General features: G+C 53.0%; 2 protein-coding genes and 2 non-coding genes across 6 annotated transcripts; 3 read left to right on the plus strand and 1 right to left on the minus strand.

Moving 5' to 3' along the window:
* The first annotated feature begins 1,198 nt into the window (after positions 1 to 1,198).
* Positions 1,199 to 8,052, plus strand: P2RY11 (purinergic receptor P2Y11). Of its 3 annotated transcripts, XM_037129130.2 has the most exons (13): positions 1,199 to 1,280; positions 1,369 to 1,539; positions 2,258 to 2,359; positions 2,552 to 2,602; positions 2,698 to 2,868; positions 3,429 to 3,505; positions 3,696 to 3,803; positions 3,904 to 4,027; positions 4,110 to 4,188; positions 4,304 to 4,433; positions 4,504 to 4,667; positions 4,750 to 4,833; positions 6,761 to 8,052. In XM_037129130.2, the coding sequence occupies exons 1-13, from the start codon at positions 1,263 to 1,265 to the stop codon at positions 7,864 to 7,866; spliced, it is 2,385 nt and encodes a 794-aa protein (XP_036985025.2). In that variant the 5' UTR covers positions 1,199 to 1,262; the 3' UTR covers positions 7,867 to 8,052. The 3 variants fall into 3 exon arrangements, with proteins under 3 accessions (XP_036985025.2, XP_036985023.2, XP_036985024.2); XM_037129128.2 differs by lacking the exon at positions 6,761 to 8,052 and having other exon boundaries at positions 1,228 to 1,285; positions 4,750 to 5,112; XM_037129129.2 differs by lacking the exons at positions 1,199 to 1,280; positions 1,369 to 1,539; positions 2,258 to 2,359; ... (7 more) ...; positions 4,504 to 4,667; positions 4,750 to 4,833 and adding exons at positions 4,901 to 5,038; positions 5,392 to 5,474.
* Positions 2,402 to 2,488, plus strand: LOC119037094 (small nucleolar RNA SNORD105). Its single transcript, XR_005080153.1, has one exon. It is a non-coding gene; the product is annotated as a small nucleolar RNA SNORD105 (small nucleolar RNA).
* Positions 3,542 to 3,621, plus strand: LOC119037090 (small nucleolar RNA U105B). The gene has a single exon (XR_005080149.1). It is a non-coding gene; the product is annotated as a small nucleolar RNA U105B (small nucleolar RNA).
* Positions 8,053 to 8,128: 76 nt separating the features above from the next.
* Positions 8,129 to 12,399, minus strand: EIF3G (eukaryotic translation initiation factor 3 subunit G). Its single transcript, XM_037129133.2, has 11 exons — positions 12,319 to 12,399; positions 12,135 to 12,181; positions 11,568 to 11,651; positions 11,363 to 11,451; positions 11,163 to 11,222; positions 10,264 to 10,368; positions 9,983 to 10,172; positions 9,009 to 9,116; positions 8,745 to 8,881; positions 8,551 to 8,657; positions 8,129 to 8,247 (listed from the first exon to the last, which is right to left on the minus strand). The coding sequence occupies exons 1-11, from the start codon at positions 12,336 to 12,338 to the stop codon at positions 8,232 to 8,234; spliced, it is 963 nt and encodes a 320-aa protein (XP_036985028.1). The 5' UTR covers positions 12,339 to 12,399; the 3' UTR covers positions 8,129 to 8,231.
* Between the last annotated feature and the right edge of the window lie 4,094 nt (positions 12,400 to 16,493).

Raw genomic sequence — 16,493 nt, forward strand, 5'->3', positions numbered from 1 at the left:
GAGAGTCCGAGAGACAGACAGAAGGAGAGAGAGAAGGGGAGAGACGTGGGAGAAATGGGGAGAGATAGGGGGTTGGAAGAGAGAGAATGTGAGAGAAGGGGGTAGGGAGAGAGAGAATGGAAGAGAAGAGAAGGGGAGGAGAGGGGAGGGGGGAGGGGAGGGAAGGGAGGGAGGGAGGGGAGGGGAGGGGAGAAAGATGGGAACTTAGAAGTTATGAAAGAGACAATTGACAGCAGAAACAAAGTTGGGGGAGAGGAAGATGGACAGGGAGAAGAAGACAGAGTGAAGGAAGAATTGGGGAGGGGAGAGAGACAAAGAAGGGAGGCAGATGGAGGAGGGAAAGCAAGTGGGACAGGAAAAGAAATTTTGGGGGTTGTCCCCTCCCCCACCAGAAGGTTCTGGGGAAGAAGCCAGAGGCCTGAAGCCAAGACTGGGGCTTTGAGCAAAAACCGGGAGGGGATGAATTTTTCAGCATGGCCCACATCCCCCTGAGTTTCCAGAAGGTGATGTGGAGTTTCCACGCTTAGCCTGACCGCAGTCAGGGCCCCCTGAAGAGGACAGCTAGCCCTCAGAAGCTGGGGGCCCAAATGAGTAAACCGGGGACCCATATGAGTAACCGGCCACGATGCTACCCCCTTCTCTGGTTGCTTCCCAAGTATCTGGCACTAGTGTGCCACGCACTGTGCATACATCCTCTCTCTTTATTCACAGATCAGGCCAAGGATTAAAGGACTATCATATTTACTTTAGGGGTGTGGAAATTGGCTCTCAAAATCGCACCACTGGCGGAAATGGTCGAGGCGGGATTCGAACCCCCCTTCCTTTCTCAGAGCTGTCACAGGCTCCCTGAGAGACGCGGATCCAGCCCGTTTCCGTAGAAACAGGCACCCGGTGTCTCTATAGCAATAGAGGCAATGGTTTCTTAAAGTTTTTATTTATTGATTTCAGAGAATCATCGATTTGTGGTTTCACCAATTTATGCGTTTATTGCTTGTGCCCCGACCGGGGATCGAACCCTCAGTTTTGGCGTTTTGGTGCAAAGTCCATATGACTGAATGACTAGGACCTGATTTTTTTTTTTTTTTTTTTTTTAATTTGTTATTTCTTCCCCCGTGTCCACCCGTTTCGCTGTCTGGTGCGTTTGCCCAACTGGTGACGTCACCACGTAGCGACGCCACGGGCGAGTGCCTCTCCGGTGCCGGATGTGAGCAGAAAGGTTCCGGAAGCGGCCGGCAGAAAGGGCTCGTGGACTAGACGGCAGCATGCGGCAGTCCGGGCGGGTGAGGTGCGGCGGTCGGGGAGGTGGGCGGTGCGGGCGGCTGGCCGCTGGGGGCCGCAGAGCTCACCGCTCGCCTTTCACTCCCGTAGTCCCGGTACCAGAAGCGGGCGCGCGCCCAGGCTCAACAGCGCAACCTCGAGGCCTATGCCGCGCAGCCTCATTCGTTCGTGTTCGCCCGCGGCCGTGCGGGTCGCGGCGTGCGGCAGCTCAGCCTGGACCTACGGCGGGTCATGGAGCCGCTCACCGCCACTCGCCTGCAGGTCTGCACCCGCCCCCCCAGCCCACCTCCACCTGCCCTGCCTGGGTCGCGTCTTCGAGGCTGCGGGAGTAGCTTCAACCGCGCGGGGTCTCATTCTACTTGGTCGGAGAAAGGGACCCTTATGGGGACTACCGTGCTGCTGTTTGGAGCTTTGCAGGGCAGCAGCGAGGGCGCGCGGGTGAAGGGCTTGGCTGGTGCCTGGGACTGGTGATTACAAGGGGACTCGAATCAGCTAACCTGGGTTGGAAACTTGACTTCCCTCAAAGGTCTAAAGCAGAGTTGTCAAACTCATTTTCACCAGTGGCCACATCAGCCTCGTGGTTGCCTTTTAAGGGCCAAACGTAATTTCAACTCCTTAACGGTTAAGCAGTAGTTACATCTATACAGTCCTAAAATTACTTTGGCCCTTCGAAGGCAACTGCGAGGCTGTTGTGGCCCTCGGTGAAAACTAGTTCAACGCCCCTGGTAGAGCAAGTTAGGTAACTTTGCTGGGCTTCAGTTGGCTCATCTGCAAAATGGGGCGATGCATACAGTAGACAAGGAACAAAGGCGGTAGTAAAACTAACGTCTGATGAGCTGTAGAGATCAAGAGTATTCTGCTACCCTCTCACCCCCTTCTCCGAAAGGATAGATGCGAGAAAGGGCATAACAGTTTAAATTTAGAACCTTTGCTCAAAAGGAGCGTGTCTTTAATCATTTCTCTTTCTTTATAATACCAGATACGAAAGAAAAATTCTCTGAAGGATTGTGTGGCAGTGGCTGGGCCTCTTGGGGTCACTCATTTCCTGATACTGAGCAAAACAGAGACTAATATCTACTTTGTGAGTGGATGCCTGCACCCATCTTCCCCATACCCTCCTTCTCCCCCAACTCTCTTGATGAACCCATGTGCCTCTGAGTTGCCATGATTCTGGCTTCAAAGTAAACGCTCTGAAGAGATGGGGCAAAGGTTCTCACTGCCCCTGCTCTCTACATGGACGCCTCAACCCTCATTTTGATCTTTTCTTCTATAGAAGCTGATGCGCCTCCCAGGAGGCCCCACTTTGACCTTCCGGATCAATAAGGTAAGGCTGGGAGGTAGTGTGAGGACCATGTGGGGTAGGAGCTGGCGCCAGCCATGTGTGGTTGGTGGTCACCCACTCCTCACCCTGCCCTGCAGTACACACTGGTTCGTGACGTGGTCTCTTCTCTGCGCCGCCACCGCATGCACGAGCAGCAGTTCACTCACCCTCCCCTCCTGGTGCTCAACAGCTTCGGCCCCCATGGCATGCACGTGAAGCTTATGGCCACTATGTTCCAGAACCTGTTTCCCTCCATCAACGTACACCAGGTGGGCAGGGCCTGGTGTGGTGGCAGGTGTGGGTGCACGAGGCAGGTAGCAGGTACCACACAGGCCCTGGGGTTGATGGCTCAGACCTCACTTCCTAGCACTGGGGTGGGGAGCTCCAGCTCCCAAGGCCAAATCTCACATGTGTGAGCTGGGGCAAGAGGCTACCCGTGTGCTGTGCTGCCTTTCCATCTGGCAGGTGGGTCGTGCCTGTGGTGCTGTATTGAGTGCTGGTTTAAGCAGTGCAGTTTGTGTTGTCATGGCCCCAACCTAGGAGGGACGCTGAGGCGGACGGGTGAAGTTGATAGTCTGAGGTTAGATATAAGGCAACAGCTCCTAATTTCTGGTACCAGCAGGTCCCACATTCGTCTTGTTGGTTGTGATCACCAGGGAGTCCAGAGTGGGTGGCCTTGGTGGGTGCTGGAACCAGGATTTCTAGCCGGCAGTCCATGGACATCACTTGCAGCCCCATCGGTCCCTGCAGGAATTGGCTTGGGCTCTCGCACATAGTGATGCCTGAAGGCAGCTGACATGATACTGTGCCCTCATCGTCTCCTTTCCAGGTGAATCTGAATACCATCAAGCGCTGTCTTCTCATCAGCTACAACCCTGACTCCCAGGATCTGGATTTCCGCCACTAGTGAGTGGGGAGGATGGGCCAGGGTGGGGGGCTGCTCTGTGTGTGGCTGATGACAGTGCTGCTGCTGAGACTCAGTGATTGCCCAGTCTCAAAGTAAACGCCCTGACGCACCGTGAAAAGGGGAGAAGGTAGGGCTGGTCTCCAACCCTGTGGCCCCTAACCCCCTCCTCACTCACTCTGGCCCCCGCAGTAGCATCAAAGTTGTGCCTGTGGGTGCAAGTCGTGGTATGAAGAAACTTCTCCAAGAGAAGTTCCCCAACATGAGCCGCCTGCAGGACATCAGCGAGCTGCTGGCCACGTGAGGAAGGGGCGAGGTGGGAGGCTACCACAGTCCAAGGGGTCCCAGAACTGTCCCAGGAGTCTGGGATTCTCTGCTGAGCTATGTGTTCCCAGCACAGGGGCGCAGGGCTGTCCGAGAGTGAGGCAGAGCCCGACGGCGAACACAACATCACAGAGCTGCCCCAGGCTGTCGCAGGGCGCGGCAACATGCGGGCCCAGCAGAGTGCTGTGAGGCTTACCGAGGTGAGGCCCAGTGGCTGATGGGATTTCTTCTGGCATCGTTCAGCCCTAAGGAAGGACTGACTTTTGCTTTGTGTCCCTCCAGATTGGGCCTCGGATGACGCTGCAGCTTATCAAGATCCAGGAGGGCGTCGGGGAGGGGAATGTGCTCTTTCATAGTTTCGGTGAGGACAGGGCTGGCAGGCATAGGGCTGGGGTCTGAGGCCCTTCCAAGGTGGGTTGTTAGGTGCGCTGGGCACCCCTGGTACTTGGTGAAAATCTTGAACCATCTCTTCTAAGTGCACAAGACAGAGGAGGAACTACAGGCCATACTAGCAGCCAAGGAAGAAAAGCTGCGGCTCAAGGCCCAGAGGCAGGCCCAGCAGGCCCAGAATGTCCAGCGTAAACAGGAACGACGAGAGGCCCACAGGTGTGTGGTCAGTGGGTAAGGTATGTCCCTGCTGCGGGCTGCTGCACTGGTCAACGTCCCTCTCCTCCAGGAAGAAGAGCCTGGCAGGCATGAAGCGGGCTCGGGCAGAGGCTGATGGGGATAGTGATGCTGAGGACCCTGGGGCCCCCCCAGGGGCAGAGGTGGCTGGCCAGCAGGAGGAGGAGGATGAAGCTGAGTATTTCCGCCAGGCAGTGGGTGAAGAGCCTGATGAAGGTGTGTGGCAGGAATTGTTGCAGCCAGGTGTTATGAACCTGTCTCTGTGCCCTGGTGACCCTGACACAATCTCTCCTCACAGACATGTTCCCAAAGGCTCAGCGGCGATGGCCCACCGGGCCTCCAGGCAAGAAGCAGCGAGTAAAGCAGAGGAGGCCAGACCGTGGCAGTGACCAGAGGCCTCTAAAGACCAAGGGCAGGCCCTGGGGGGCCCGAGCCAAGCTAGGGCCTCAAGGGGCTGCTCAGGACTGTGGCCGAGGCCGAGCAAAGCCACCAAAGAGAGTGGCCTGAAGCCGAGTCTGAGCAGCTGATGGAATGTCCCAGATTGGGGCCCCTGAGATGCTGCCCTGGGCTCCTGCCTGGGTGTCCAGGTACAGCCCTGTTTCCTTTCATAAAGGAGGTGGTTCCCCAATCTCCACTCTAATAAACACTGATTTTCCATGAATCAGAGGCTGCATTTGCAATAGGGGCCTGGGGGCAGAGGGCCCAGCCAGGCTAATGGGCCCAGGGAGTTGGGCCTGGACATGTAGAATCTGAGGGCAGAGCTCAGATTTGATCCATCTTTGGTGCCTCTGGGTCCTAGGCCCCTCCCCAACCTCCCTCAGACTAAGGGCTCCCCTTCTAGCAGAAAGGCTAGATTTGGAGGGTGTCATGAGAAAGGAAATGGGCAGAAGGGTGGTTGGCGCCTGACTGAACCTGATTTGTTCTGCTCTGTGGGCTGTAGGTGGAGCTGCTGGGGGAGGGACCAAGACACGTCGTGGGTAGCATACTCAAGCGGAGCAAGGGACATGGCGGCCACCACCTCAGGTGAGGGGAGTGTGCAGCAGGTTTCTTGGGCTGAGCACACATCTAGGGCCCTGGACCTTGTGTAACTCAGCCTAGGACTTGGGGTTAGAGGGGCAGTGGGGGCAGGAGGATGGTTTAAGAATCATCTCTAAAAGGTAGCTTCCTCCCCGAGCCCTGGCGCCAAGAGCTGGGACAGGAAGGCAGAAGTGAAAGCACAGAAACAGTCTGTGGGGAGGGAGGGTCGGGGCACGTAGCACTGTGGATGGCCTGCTGGATCCACTGGGGAAGACGCATTCATTTCTCAAAAAGCTCAGGCTGAGCCGGGTGTGCGGGAATTAACTGCAGGGCTGGCTCTCCCCACACTGTACTGTCCCGTGTACTGTTGTGGACACTAGGGAACCTCAAGGCGGCACTCCCTTCAAAAGGGGCCTTTTCCTGGGGACTTTAAACAGCAATCACGTGGAGAAAGAGGCTCTTTTGAGAAAAAAGGGAAGTGGGCTGAGGCACAGTGGCAATGTTAGGGTGGCCAGAGCCAGAGGTGAGGGAGACAGCCTATGATTCAAGCAAAAAGAGTAGCCAGTGCAAAGTCCCGGAAGCAGGATGTGCCTAGGAACAGCCAGGAAGTGGGCTGTGGGACTCACTGAAAGCTGGAGAGGATGAAGGCAAGTGGAAGCAATGAGGCAAGCCCTGGCTTTCCCTTCTGATAGGAGGGAGCCCTAGGACAGGCTGAGCCAAGTGATACGACCTTAGGTGCTCACAGGCGCCCTCTGGAGGACATGGGGAGAATAGACATGAGGGGAGCTAGGAGGGCAGGGCCCAGGCAACCGCATATGTGGTGGGAGATGATGCGAGCTGGACACCAGTGGTGCTAATGGTGTGTCAGATTCTGAAGGAGGGGACTTGCTGATGGATTGGAGTTGGGAGAGTACAGTGGGGTCTGAGACTGTCTTGGGTTCCTGCTCGTCCACCCCAGGCCTGATGACTCTGTCATCACTGCCAGGTTACATGGGTCCTATGAGGGGAGCAGTCCTCCCTGGTTCTTGGCCCAACTGGTTCTTGAGTGTGCAGGACCCCAGAAGAGCCCGGTGTACTCTGGGTTTCTGGTGTTTATGGACCTGATTCCCTCTAAAAAGGAGCTGAAGCTGGTGCCCCTCCTGGGGGAGGACAGGACTCAGCAAAAATCCACAAAGGGGTTGTGCAGGCCTGGCACAAAGGCGCTCAGGACTGATGCCACGGTGCAGTGCAGCTCTGACCGCAGGAGCCACATTGCAGGACAGGCCTCACTTGGCAATACCCTTGGTTCACAGGTGCCCCACCTTGCCCAGACAACATCACAGCAGCTGCTGACCAAATCCTCGGTAGCTTCCAGGAAGTCTTTCTGTGGCCTATTCTGGTGATTGAGTTCCTGGTGGCCGTGGCTGGCAACAGCGTGGCCCTCTACCGCTTCAGCACACGGGAGCAGCGCCCATGGTCCCCAGCTGTGGTCTTCTCCACCCAGCTGGCTGTCAGCGACCTGCTCTACGCCCTGACACTACCCCCACTAGCTGCCTACTTCTACCCACCCAAACACTGGCGCTACGGGGAGGCTGCCTGCCGCCTGGAGCGTTTCCTATTCACCTGCAACCTGCTGGGCAGCGTCACCTTCGTCACGTGCATCAGCCTCAATCGTTACCTGGGTGTTGTCCACCCCTTCTTCACCCGCTCTCACCTGCAGCCCAAGCACGCCTGGATCCTAAGTGCCATTGGCTGGGTGCTAGTGGCTCTGCTGGCTGCTCCCACACTCAGCTTTTCTCACCTGACGACACCACAGCAGGAAGGTAACTGCACTGTGGCCAGGCCCAAGGCCTGCATCAAGTGCCTGGGGACTACGGGTGACAGCCAGCTTGAGGCCTACATAGCCTACAGCCTGGTACTGGGGGTACTGGGCTGTGGCCTGCCATTGCTGCTCACCCTAGCAGCCTACAGTGCCCTTGGACGAGCCATACTGGGTAGCCATGGCATGACAGCAGCTGAAAAGAAGCATGTGGCAGTACTTGTGGCCAGTGGTGTGGCACTCTACGCCAGCTCCTATGTGCCCTACTTCGTCACACGGGTAATCAATCTTTGGGCTCGGCAGCGCTGGAGAGCCCGCTGCCCAGCCTTTGTGGACGTGGCTCAGGCTGTGGAGGCATTAGACCTGGGGTCCTATGTGGGGCACCAGGTGACACGGGGTCTCGTGCCTCTGGCCATCTGCATCCACCCACTGCTCTACATGGCTGTAGTACCCAGTGTGGCCTGCCACTACCAGCAGTCCTGCCTTGGCTGCGGGGAGGGCCAGGCCCCAAAGAATGCTGAGAGCTGCAGCCAAGCCCTGCCCCTCACCATCCCAGGCACTAAAACCTCAGGGCCCCACCACCCTGAGCTGAGCCCATGACCTGGCCTATCTTGAGCCTCTTTCCGCCCACAAGGCACTGGGAACCAGCAGCAGAACGAGGGTGACAACACGGCAGGCCCCAAACCACCTCCCCAAAGAGAGGCCTGTCGCAGGAGCGGTGAGCACCCAGGCCAGAGCTACAAGAACTTCAGCCCACAGCACCAACCCTGAGCAGGGCCGGAGAGCAAGCCCCAGCAAGGGGAGGGCTGACCCCAACTGCCACAAAGTGGGTGACATTCACAAATAAACAGGATGCACAAAGGGTGACTGAGCCTTTTTATTGCCCTTGGCACGCCCTGCTTTGTGAGGCTGCCTTCTGTTGTGGTACAGCCAGGGGCCGGACAGCAGCAGCAGGGACCGCTGGCTTAGTTGGTGGATGGCCTAGAGAGGAAGACAGCAGTGATGAAGAGGGCAAGTGCTGGGGCTTCAGACCCCAACGGGAATCCCAAAACATCCCCACCCACACACACAACTGGGGCCTGTATAGGCCTGGGGCAGGGTACGTGCAGAGCCAGACCAGCAGTTACCAGCCAAGCCCTGCACGGCAGTGGCCCCTCCTCAAAATAAAGGACAATAAATGACCCGCATCTTAGAACAGGCCTGGTGATTATTCTGCTGGTATGGGGCCACTGTCAGCCCCAAGTGTCAGCCATGGCACAGTGATGGGCAGGAGAGGGGTCTTACTTGGCCCATTCAACGTTGAGGATGAGGTGGTCGTAGCCGAAGCCGGACACCCCAGCAATGGCACGGGCAGCATCCTCTCGACGATGGAAGCTGATGAAGGCAAAGCCCTGGAGAAGGGTGGGAAGGGGAGGAAGGGGGCATTCAGAGCAGAGCCAGACAGATAACCCCTCCCTGATCATGGCTGCCACGCCCACCTTGGACTGGCCAGTGGTCTTGTCCTTTGCCAAGTAGATACGGGAGATGGAGCCAAAGGGCCTGAAGAGCTCTTGCAAGTCGGTCTCACGAGTGTCCTCTGACAGGTTGGTGACACGGATGGTGGCATTGTCATCAGCTAGGCACCAGGCAAGGAGAAGCAGCTGTGAAGGGCCAGGCAGCTTGGGCCCTACCCACAGGATCACCACAGGGTGCTAAGAGGTGCGTGCCCACAGGCCAGCATCAGGGTGGTCCCACTGCCTCACCTCTGCGGTTGGGCTGCATGGACTCCCCACGGCGGCTGGCCCCGTCCCGCAGGCTTGGTGGCACGTACTTCCCTGTCTTGTTCTGGGCTGCCTGCACAGGCTCCAGCTCTGGAGACCGAAAGCAGTCGGGTCGGGCCTCAGCCTAGCCCAGCAGAGGTACAGCGCAACCCAGGATGCTGGTGTTTCCAGCCCCAACCCAGCCCAGGCACTATCTGTCAAAGCCACAGGCACCCAGCTGGTCCCTCAGAGACCTGGTGGCCACGATGACGTAAGGGCCACATCCAGGAAGCCAGCACTACACAGAGGAGAAGCCACAGGTGTTGACACAGTCTGAGGTGCCCAGAGGACTGAGAGCTAGAGGGACTCTGCCCAGCCAACACAGAGGAACACAAGCACACGAGGCAGGGACAGTCCTCTGGTCCCACGCACATGGCAGTTAACAAAAAGACTGCACCCAGGGTGAAATTCAGAGTTGTGTGAACTCAGTCACCAGCAGCAAATCACACTGAAGAACACAGACTGTAGACAGTCACTTGTGACTACTCAGAAGTATGCATGTGCATGCACAGAAACACAGGGTGGCAGCCGTGTCCATGCAGACAGACAGAGCACACTCACATCAGGACCATCACAAAATCAGCAGCAGAATCACAGCAGGCGAGTCTCACATACGGGGGCCCACCGTCTCCCAACCATGCACTGTGTAGTTCACACACAGGCATCCACATAAATGGTTCTCACAGACCCCAACAAGGGACAGGTGACATCACCAGCAGTCACAGCACCCACCTGACCAGTCTCTCTCACACACACAAAGACTGTGGCCACAGCCTTTGCAGTACTCATGCTGTAGTGTGCAAGATGGTAGCTGTGACGAGGACCACCGTTCACACAAAGCAGATGACAACCTAGGACTGTCAGTGGCACAGAGCCCCCCTCCATGACCTGCTAGCCACACCCCCAGGCCCCAGCACCTCCAGGCAGTTTCTCCTTCTCGCCAGTGGACAGGCCCAGCTGTTCAGCCAGCTCCTTTTGCATGGGCCCTAGCGTGTCCTTGTAGGGGCAGCGTGTGGTCCAGTGATCACCCTTGCAGATGCGGCAGGACACGATCTTCTGGCCCTTGAGCTTGTTCATCGGGTCCTCCTCCTCCTGGCAGTTCAGATCCTGGCAGGGCAGGCAGAAGCAGCTCAGAGGGGGACTACCACATATCCCCACCACCCTGGCCACCACCACCCTGCCCTACTGCCACACTTACCTCCTTGCTGGTGATAAAAGTCATGGACACATCATCACTGACTGTGGTGGTGGCCACATTGGGCCCTGGTGGGTCAAACTCTGAATTCCCAAACTTCTTCCAGTTCTGGGCTCCAGGGAGAGTGGGCAACAGGGCAGGGCAGGGGCACGTAAGCCCTCCCCTCTTCAGCCAAGACCTACACTAGCCCCTTCCAGGATGTCCTGGACATAAATCCCACTCCCCACCCTCTCCGCCACACACATAGTAGTAACAACAGCTCCTATTTCCTGAGTGCACACAAAGCACCAAGCCCTGGCGGCTCCAGGAGGCTAGGCAGCTCTGGGCCCCATGTTCTAGATGAGAGAACAGAGGCTCAGGGGGAAGCAGCTGCATGGCCAACAAGACCAGCTTCCACCAGGGAGCGATGCTCAGAAGTGTGCAGGGGTCACCGAGACCTCAAGGGGCCTCGGGCTAGTTGAACAACCTGAGCCTCAGCTTCACGCCCTTTAAAGTGGGGACCACACATGCTCTCCACCATCCTGTGCTGTTATGGGGATAAACTGAAAAAACTTCAACAAAACATATGGCATGGGGTCTGGCAAAAAGTATGCAGACAGCTGTGCCGAGTCTACTTATTGCTATGGCTCCTTGTGCTGTGACCACCTCAGGGGAGCACTTGACTCTGCTCCTCCTGGTAGACGAGCCAAGAATAATAAGAAACAACCTCATCCACTCCAGCACCCCAGACTTTTTGGGACCCCAACAAGGTGTACACACCCTCAACTGTCCTCCAACAAAATAGGTAAACCAGTTAAACCCCACTTCTGAAAATAGAGACACCGGGGAAAAGAATTCTCAATTCTTCTGATTCAACCCTCTGGACTGCCCCCACCCCCAAGGAAAGGGGAGCAGGGTCTCACCTTCCTCCTTGCAACAGCCTTTGAGGCCTTCCGGGTCTCAATTCTGAAGGTGCGGACAATCTGGGCATGGGAGAGAGGAGGACAGGTTTGGGTTTCCTGTGCCTCAGGCTACTGGGCCCAGGGGATCTTCCTCACCAACCCACCCAACACACACCACCCCCTCCTGGTCCAACTGCCCCCGCCTCCTCACCCAGCCTCACCTTGAACTTCTTGCCATCCTCATCTACCTTATATTCAGTCACTGTCTTGATGTTTCCATTGATGACCTCCTTGGGAGATGGAAGTGGACCTGGAATAGCAGGAGAGGTGAGAGGAACTGAGCCGCATGTAATAGGGACAGAAGGGAATATGGCTAGGAAAAGATGTAGCCTCTTCCTCAGGGACGGAGTGGAGGTTGTCACTCACCTCCTGGCAGTAGCTCAGGTTCTGGGCTGGTGTCGCCAGTGGCCAAAGGGATCCCCTTGAGAAGCTCGCTGGTGACACATTTGTCTGTCAGAGGGAGTGTGGGGAGAAGGGTGAGGTGGAGGGGCAGGAGTTCCTAAGCTGAAATGAAGGGACCTTTGGGATGATGCCATGCCAGGAGCTGAGGGAGGCAGGCCCAAGGCCAAAGGACTGACCAGGAAGTGCCCTGGGACAGCCGCGAGGGGACACCTGAAGTGGCTGTGATAACCCCGAGCAATGGCAAAGATAAGGGTGGCCTGGCACAAAGGCAGGAGGCAGACTGTTACAACGTCCTCCCCGGCAAAGGGGAGCGACTGCGAGAACTGGGGCGGACGCATGGGAGAAAGGGGCCGACCAGAGAACATGTGGAACCGGCGATAGCCTGACCCAGATGAGGATGGAGGGGGGCAGAGGCTACCCGGAGGGGAAATAAGGGGTCGGACGGCTTTTCCACGGTGGGGGCCTGGTGCAGGCGACAGTGACCGGGCTGGGCGCTGGCAGCGGTGACCCGGGGAGACCGGGAGTACTCACCGTCCTCTCCCTCTTCCTCCACCTGGTCGGCCCAGCTGGGCTTCGAACTGAGACAAGTTTGTAGAGGAAAAGCGTCGAGTCAGCGAAACCCTGCTTCCGCCACCTCTGCGAACCCACACCCATAATCACCCCTAGGACGTCCCCAAATCGCCTCCAGAACCCCGTTCCCAAGCCCTCAACTTACTCAAAGTCTCCAGTAGGCATTGCAAATCCTTCTCCACGCAGCCGGAGCCTAGCCAGAGACCGGAAGTAAGGGGAGACCGAGACTTCCGGTTCCTTGGCCTACAACAGCTCCATCCGGCGCACGCAGCGCCCCCTGCTGCCGGAGATGCCCGGAGTGGCTGGGCCCTGGTACCCAAGAGACGCACCTCAGGGCCTACCCCAGCACGTTAAAAATATGAAAAATAATATGTACACCCGATGTATCACCACCAAACCAGCATTACAAAAAAACATTAAGTGGACTTCCTTAAGAAGCAGAAAAAAAGATTAAAAATATTAATAATGAAATGGCAACAGCTCTGGCTGGGGTGGCCTGTAAACCAAAGAGTCACCTCCGGTTTCCTCTCCCTTCCCCTCTCTCTAAAAAATAATAAATAAATAAATAAATAAATAAATAAATAAATAAAAAAAATATATATATATATATATATATATATATATATTTTATATAGATATATCTATGTATATAGATATGTAGGTAAATATAGATATATAGATAAATATATCTACATATAGAGATAGATATATCTATCTATATATAGATGCAGATAGATATATCTGTATCTATATATATCTTTAAAAAAATAAAATGGCAATAGCCGTGGCTGGTGTGACTCAGTGGACTGAGTGCAAACCACAGAGTCGCAGGCCCAATTCCCAGTCAGGACACAAGCCTGAATTTCAGGCCCGGTCCCCACAAGGGGACACGTGAGAGGCAACCACACATTGATGTTTCTCTCCCTTCCCCACACCCCCCACCCGCTCAAAAAATAAATAAATAAAATCTTTTTTTTTTTTTTTTAGATTTTATTTATTTTTAGACAGGGAAAGGGAGGGAGAGAGTTAGAGAAATATCAATGTGTGGTTGCCTCCTACATGGCCCCCACTGGAACCTGGCCTGCAACCCAGGCATGTGCCCTGACTGGGAATCGAACTAGCGACCCTTTGGTTTGCAGCCCGTGCTCAGTCCACTGAGCTACACCAGCCGGGAATAAAATCTTTTTAAAAAAATGGTAATAAACACCCTGTCTGTTGTGGCTGAGTGGGTTGGATGTTGACCTGCAAACCCAAAGGTGGCATGCAGTTAGATTTTCAGTCAAGGCAAAGGCCTGGGTTGCAGGGCAGGACCCTAGTTGGGGGTGTGCAAGAGACAACCCATAGATGTTACTCTCTCACATTGATGATTCTCTCTCTCTCTCTCTCTCCCTCTCTCTCTCTCCCTCCATCTGCTTCCCCCTTCCCGTTTCTCTAAAATCAGTAAATAATATCCCTGGGTGAAGATTTTCTTAAAAGACACAGGATGGCTGAGTGGATAAGAAAATAAGACGGTTACATATGCTGTCTACAAGAGACTCACTTCAGACTGCAAGACACACATAGACTAAAAATAAAGGGATGCAAAAAGATACTTCATGCAAGTGGAAACAAAACAAAAAGCTGGAGTAGCAATACTTATACCACACAAAGTAGACTTTGAAACAAAAGCTATACCAAGAAATAAAGAGAGACCCAGAAATCCCACTCCTGGGTATTTATCTGAAGAAACTCAAAACACTAATTCAAAAAGATACACGAACCTTATATTCACTACAGCAGTATTTACAATAGCTGAGATATGGAAGCAACCTAAATGTCTGTCAAAAGACAAATGACAAATGAATAGAGAAGAGGTGGCACATATATATGATGGAATATTACTCAGCCATAAAAGAGTGAAATCTTGCCATTTGCGACAACATGGATCAACCTAGAGCATATTATGCTAAGTGAAACAAATCAGATTTCACTTATCTGTGGAACCTAAAAAAACAAAACATATGAACAAACAAAACAGAAGCAAACTCATAGATACAGAGAACAGACTGATTGGTGCCAGATGGGGGGGGGGAGTATGGGAATGCGTTAAAAGGGCAAGGGATTAAAATGTAAAAACTGCTAGTTATAAAAACAGTCACAGAGATGTCAAGTACATCATAGGCAATATAATCAATAATATTGCAATAACTATGTATGGTGTAGGATGGGTACTAGACTTATTGGGAGATCATCTTCATAAGTTATATAAATGTTGAATCACTACATTGTACACCTAAAACTAATATAATACTGTATGGAAACTGTAACTTAAACTATAAAAATATATATTTTTAAAAGTTTTAAAGCATTGCCAGTTCAGTTCCCAGTCAGGGCACATGCCTGGGTTGCAGGCCATGTTGCCGGCAGGGGGCACAGAAGAGGCAACCACACATTGATGTTTCCCTCCTTTTTTCTCCCTCCCTCCCCCCTCTCTAAAAATAAATAAATAAAATATTTATAAAAAATGTTAATTGTCATCCCTGGATGGCGTAGCTCAGTGGATTGAGTGCGAAACAGAGGATCACTGGTTCAATTCCCAGTCTAGGGCACATGCCTAGGTTGCAGTCCAGGTCCCCTGGCCAGGGGGACACACGAGAAGCAACCGCACAATGATGTGTCTCTCCCTCTATTTCTCCTTCCCTTCTCCTCTCTCTTAAAATAAATAAAATCTTTTTAAAAAAAGTTAATTGTCAGCCTGACCAGTGTGGCTCAGTTGGTTGGGTGTCGTCCCACAAAGTGAGAGGTCATCGGTTCAGTTCCTGGTCAGGGCACATGACTGGGTTGTGGATTTGCTCTCCAGTTGGGGTGCATACGAGAGGCAACGATCGATGTTTCTCTCCCTCTCTTGCTCCCTCCATTCCCCATCTCTAATAAGTAAATAAATAAAATCTAAAAATTGTCTACCATACCTTAATAAGAATAATAAAATAATTATAATAACAATAAAGCCCACTCATTGAGCACTGGTTGTATGCCAGGCACTGTGAGAAGGAAATTATCGCATCCACTTTGCAGCTGAAATAAATCGAGGCTGGTTACTTCCTCCTTGTCTGGAAAGAACTTTTGTGGTTCAGATGATCAAGACGGCAAGTGGCACCCTCAACCACTCTCGCTTCTTTCCTTCGTGACATTCTTGACTCTCTTGATAGAATCTTTTCCATTTATCTGTGTACTGTCCAGCTCTCCCTTCAGAGCATGCATTTTCAGTGTGAATGGTATGGCCCCCAAGGAGGCCAACATGAATTCTTAGGGGGCAAAAAAACCCTCAAACATTATGGTGGCTTGTGACCCTCCGAAGCCAACCCTCCCAAATAAAATACTGTTACTAAGTATTCAGTTTCCACAATCAGGGAGAAATTGAATGCAATTAGAATGAAATATGAAATTAAAATATTTATTTATCTTTAGAGGGGAAGAGAAAGGGAGAGAAACATAATGTATGGTTGCCTCTAGTGCATCCCCCAGGGCCTTCAGCCGCCCCAAACCCCATCCTTCACAGCCTCCACTATACCAGCCAGGGCTGATTGATTTAAATTTTAAAATAATTAATTTTTTTCTTTAGAGGGGCAGTAATGAAGAAAATGTTTGAGAAACACTGCTCTAGAATGTTAGCAGCAGAAGCAGACATTTGACTGTTCTGTTCACCTGTGGCTCCCAGCACCCACGGGGCACCTGCGCGTAGTAAGTGTTCAATTAATGACCATTTGGGGCAGGGTAGGAACCAGATTATAAAGGACTTTTTAAACCAGACTAAAGAGTGTAGGTTCTTTATCCTGTAGGCTGCGGGTGTGGGTGAGGTCACTGACATGTTTTTAGTGGTAACTCAGTGTGATCAGAGTTTCTTGTGAGAAAGATTACTCCAGAAGCCTGAAGAGGGTGGAGTGGAAAGGGATAAACTAGCAAGAGACCTGGAAGGAAACTGAGAAAGTGAATGAAAGAAAGGGTGTTCTGGACATAAGGATGAAAGTATTAAGTTTGTACAAAGGACCAATAAACATTTGTGCACTTATTCAAATTTACTCCAAGAAATGCAAAATCCAAACAACATAACACTTGGGCAAAACTTTAAAAATGTGATATTACCCAGTGGTAACAAAGATGTAGGGAAACAGACACACGCACTGTTAGTGTGTGCAAGTATGCAAATTTTTTGGATTGAAATTTGACATCTACTTAAACTTACACTGCACAGGTGTATTTTTCTTTGACCCAACTAGTAATTCAACCTGTGATAAAAACTTGTAAATGTTTGCAAAGATGTGAGAATAAAATATCCATGCA

Source organism: Artibeus jamaicensis, unplaced genomic scaffold (genome assembly GCF_021234435.1).
Source record: "Artibeus jamaicensis isolate MK-2021 breed Jamaican fruit bat unplaced genomic scaffold, CSHL_Jam_final scaffold_537, whole genome shotgun sequence".
Lineage (NCBI taxonomy): Eukaryota > Metazoa > Chordata > Mammalia > Chiroptera > Phyllostomidae > Artibeus > Artibeus jamaicensis.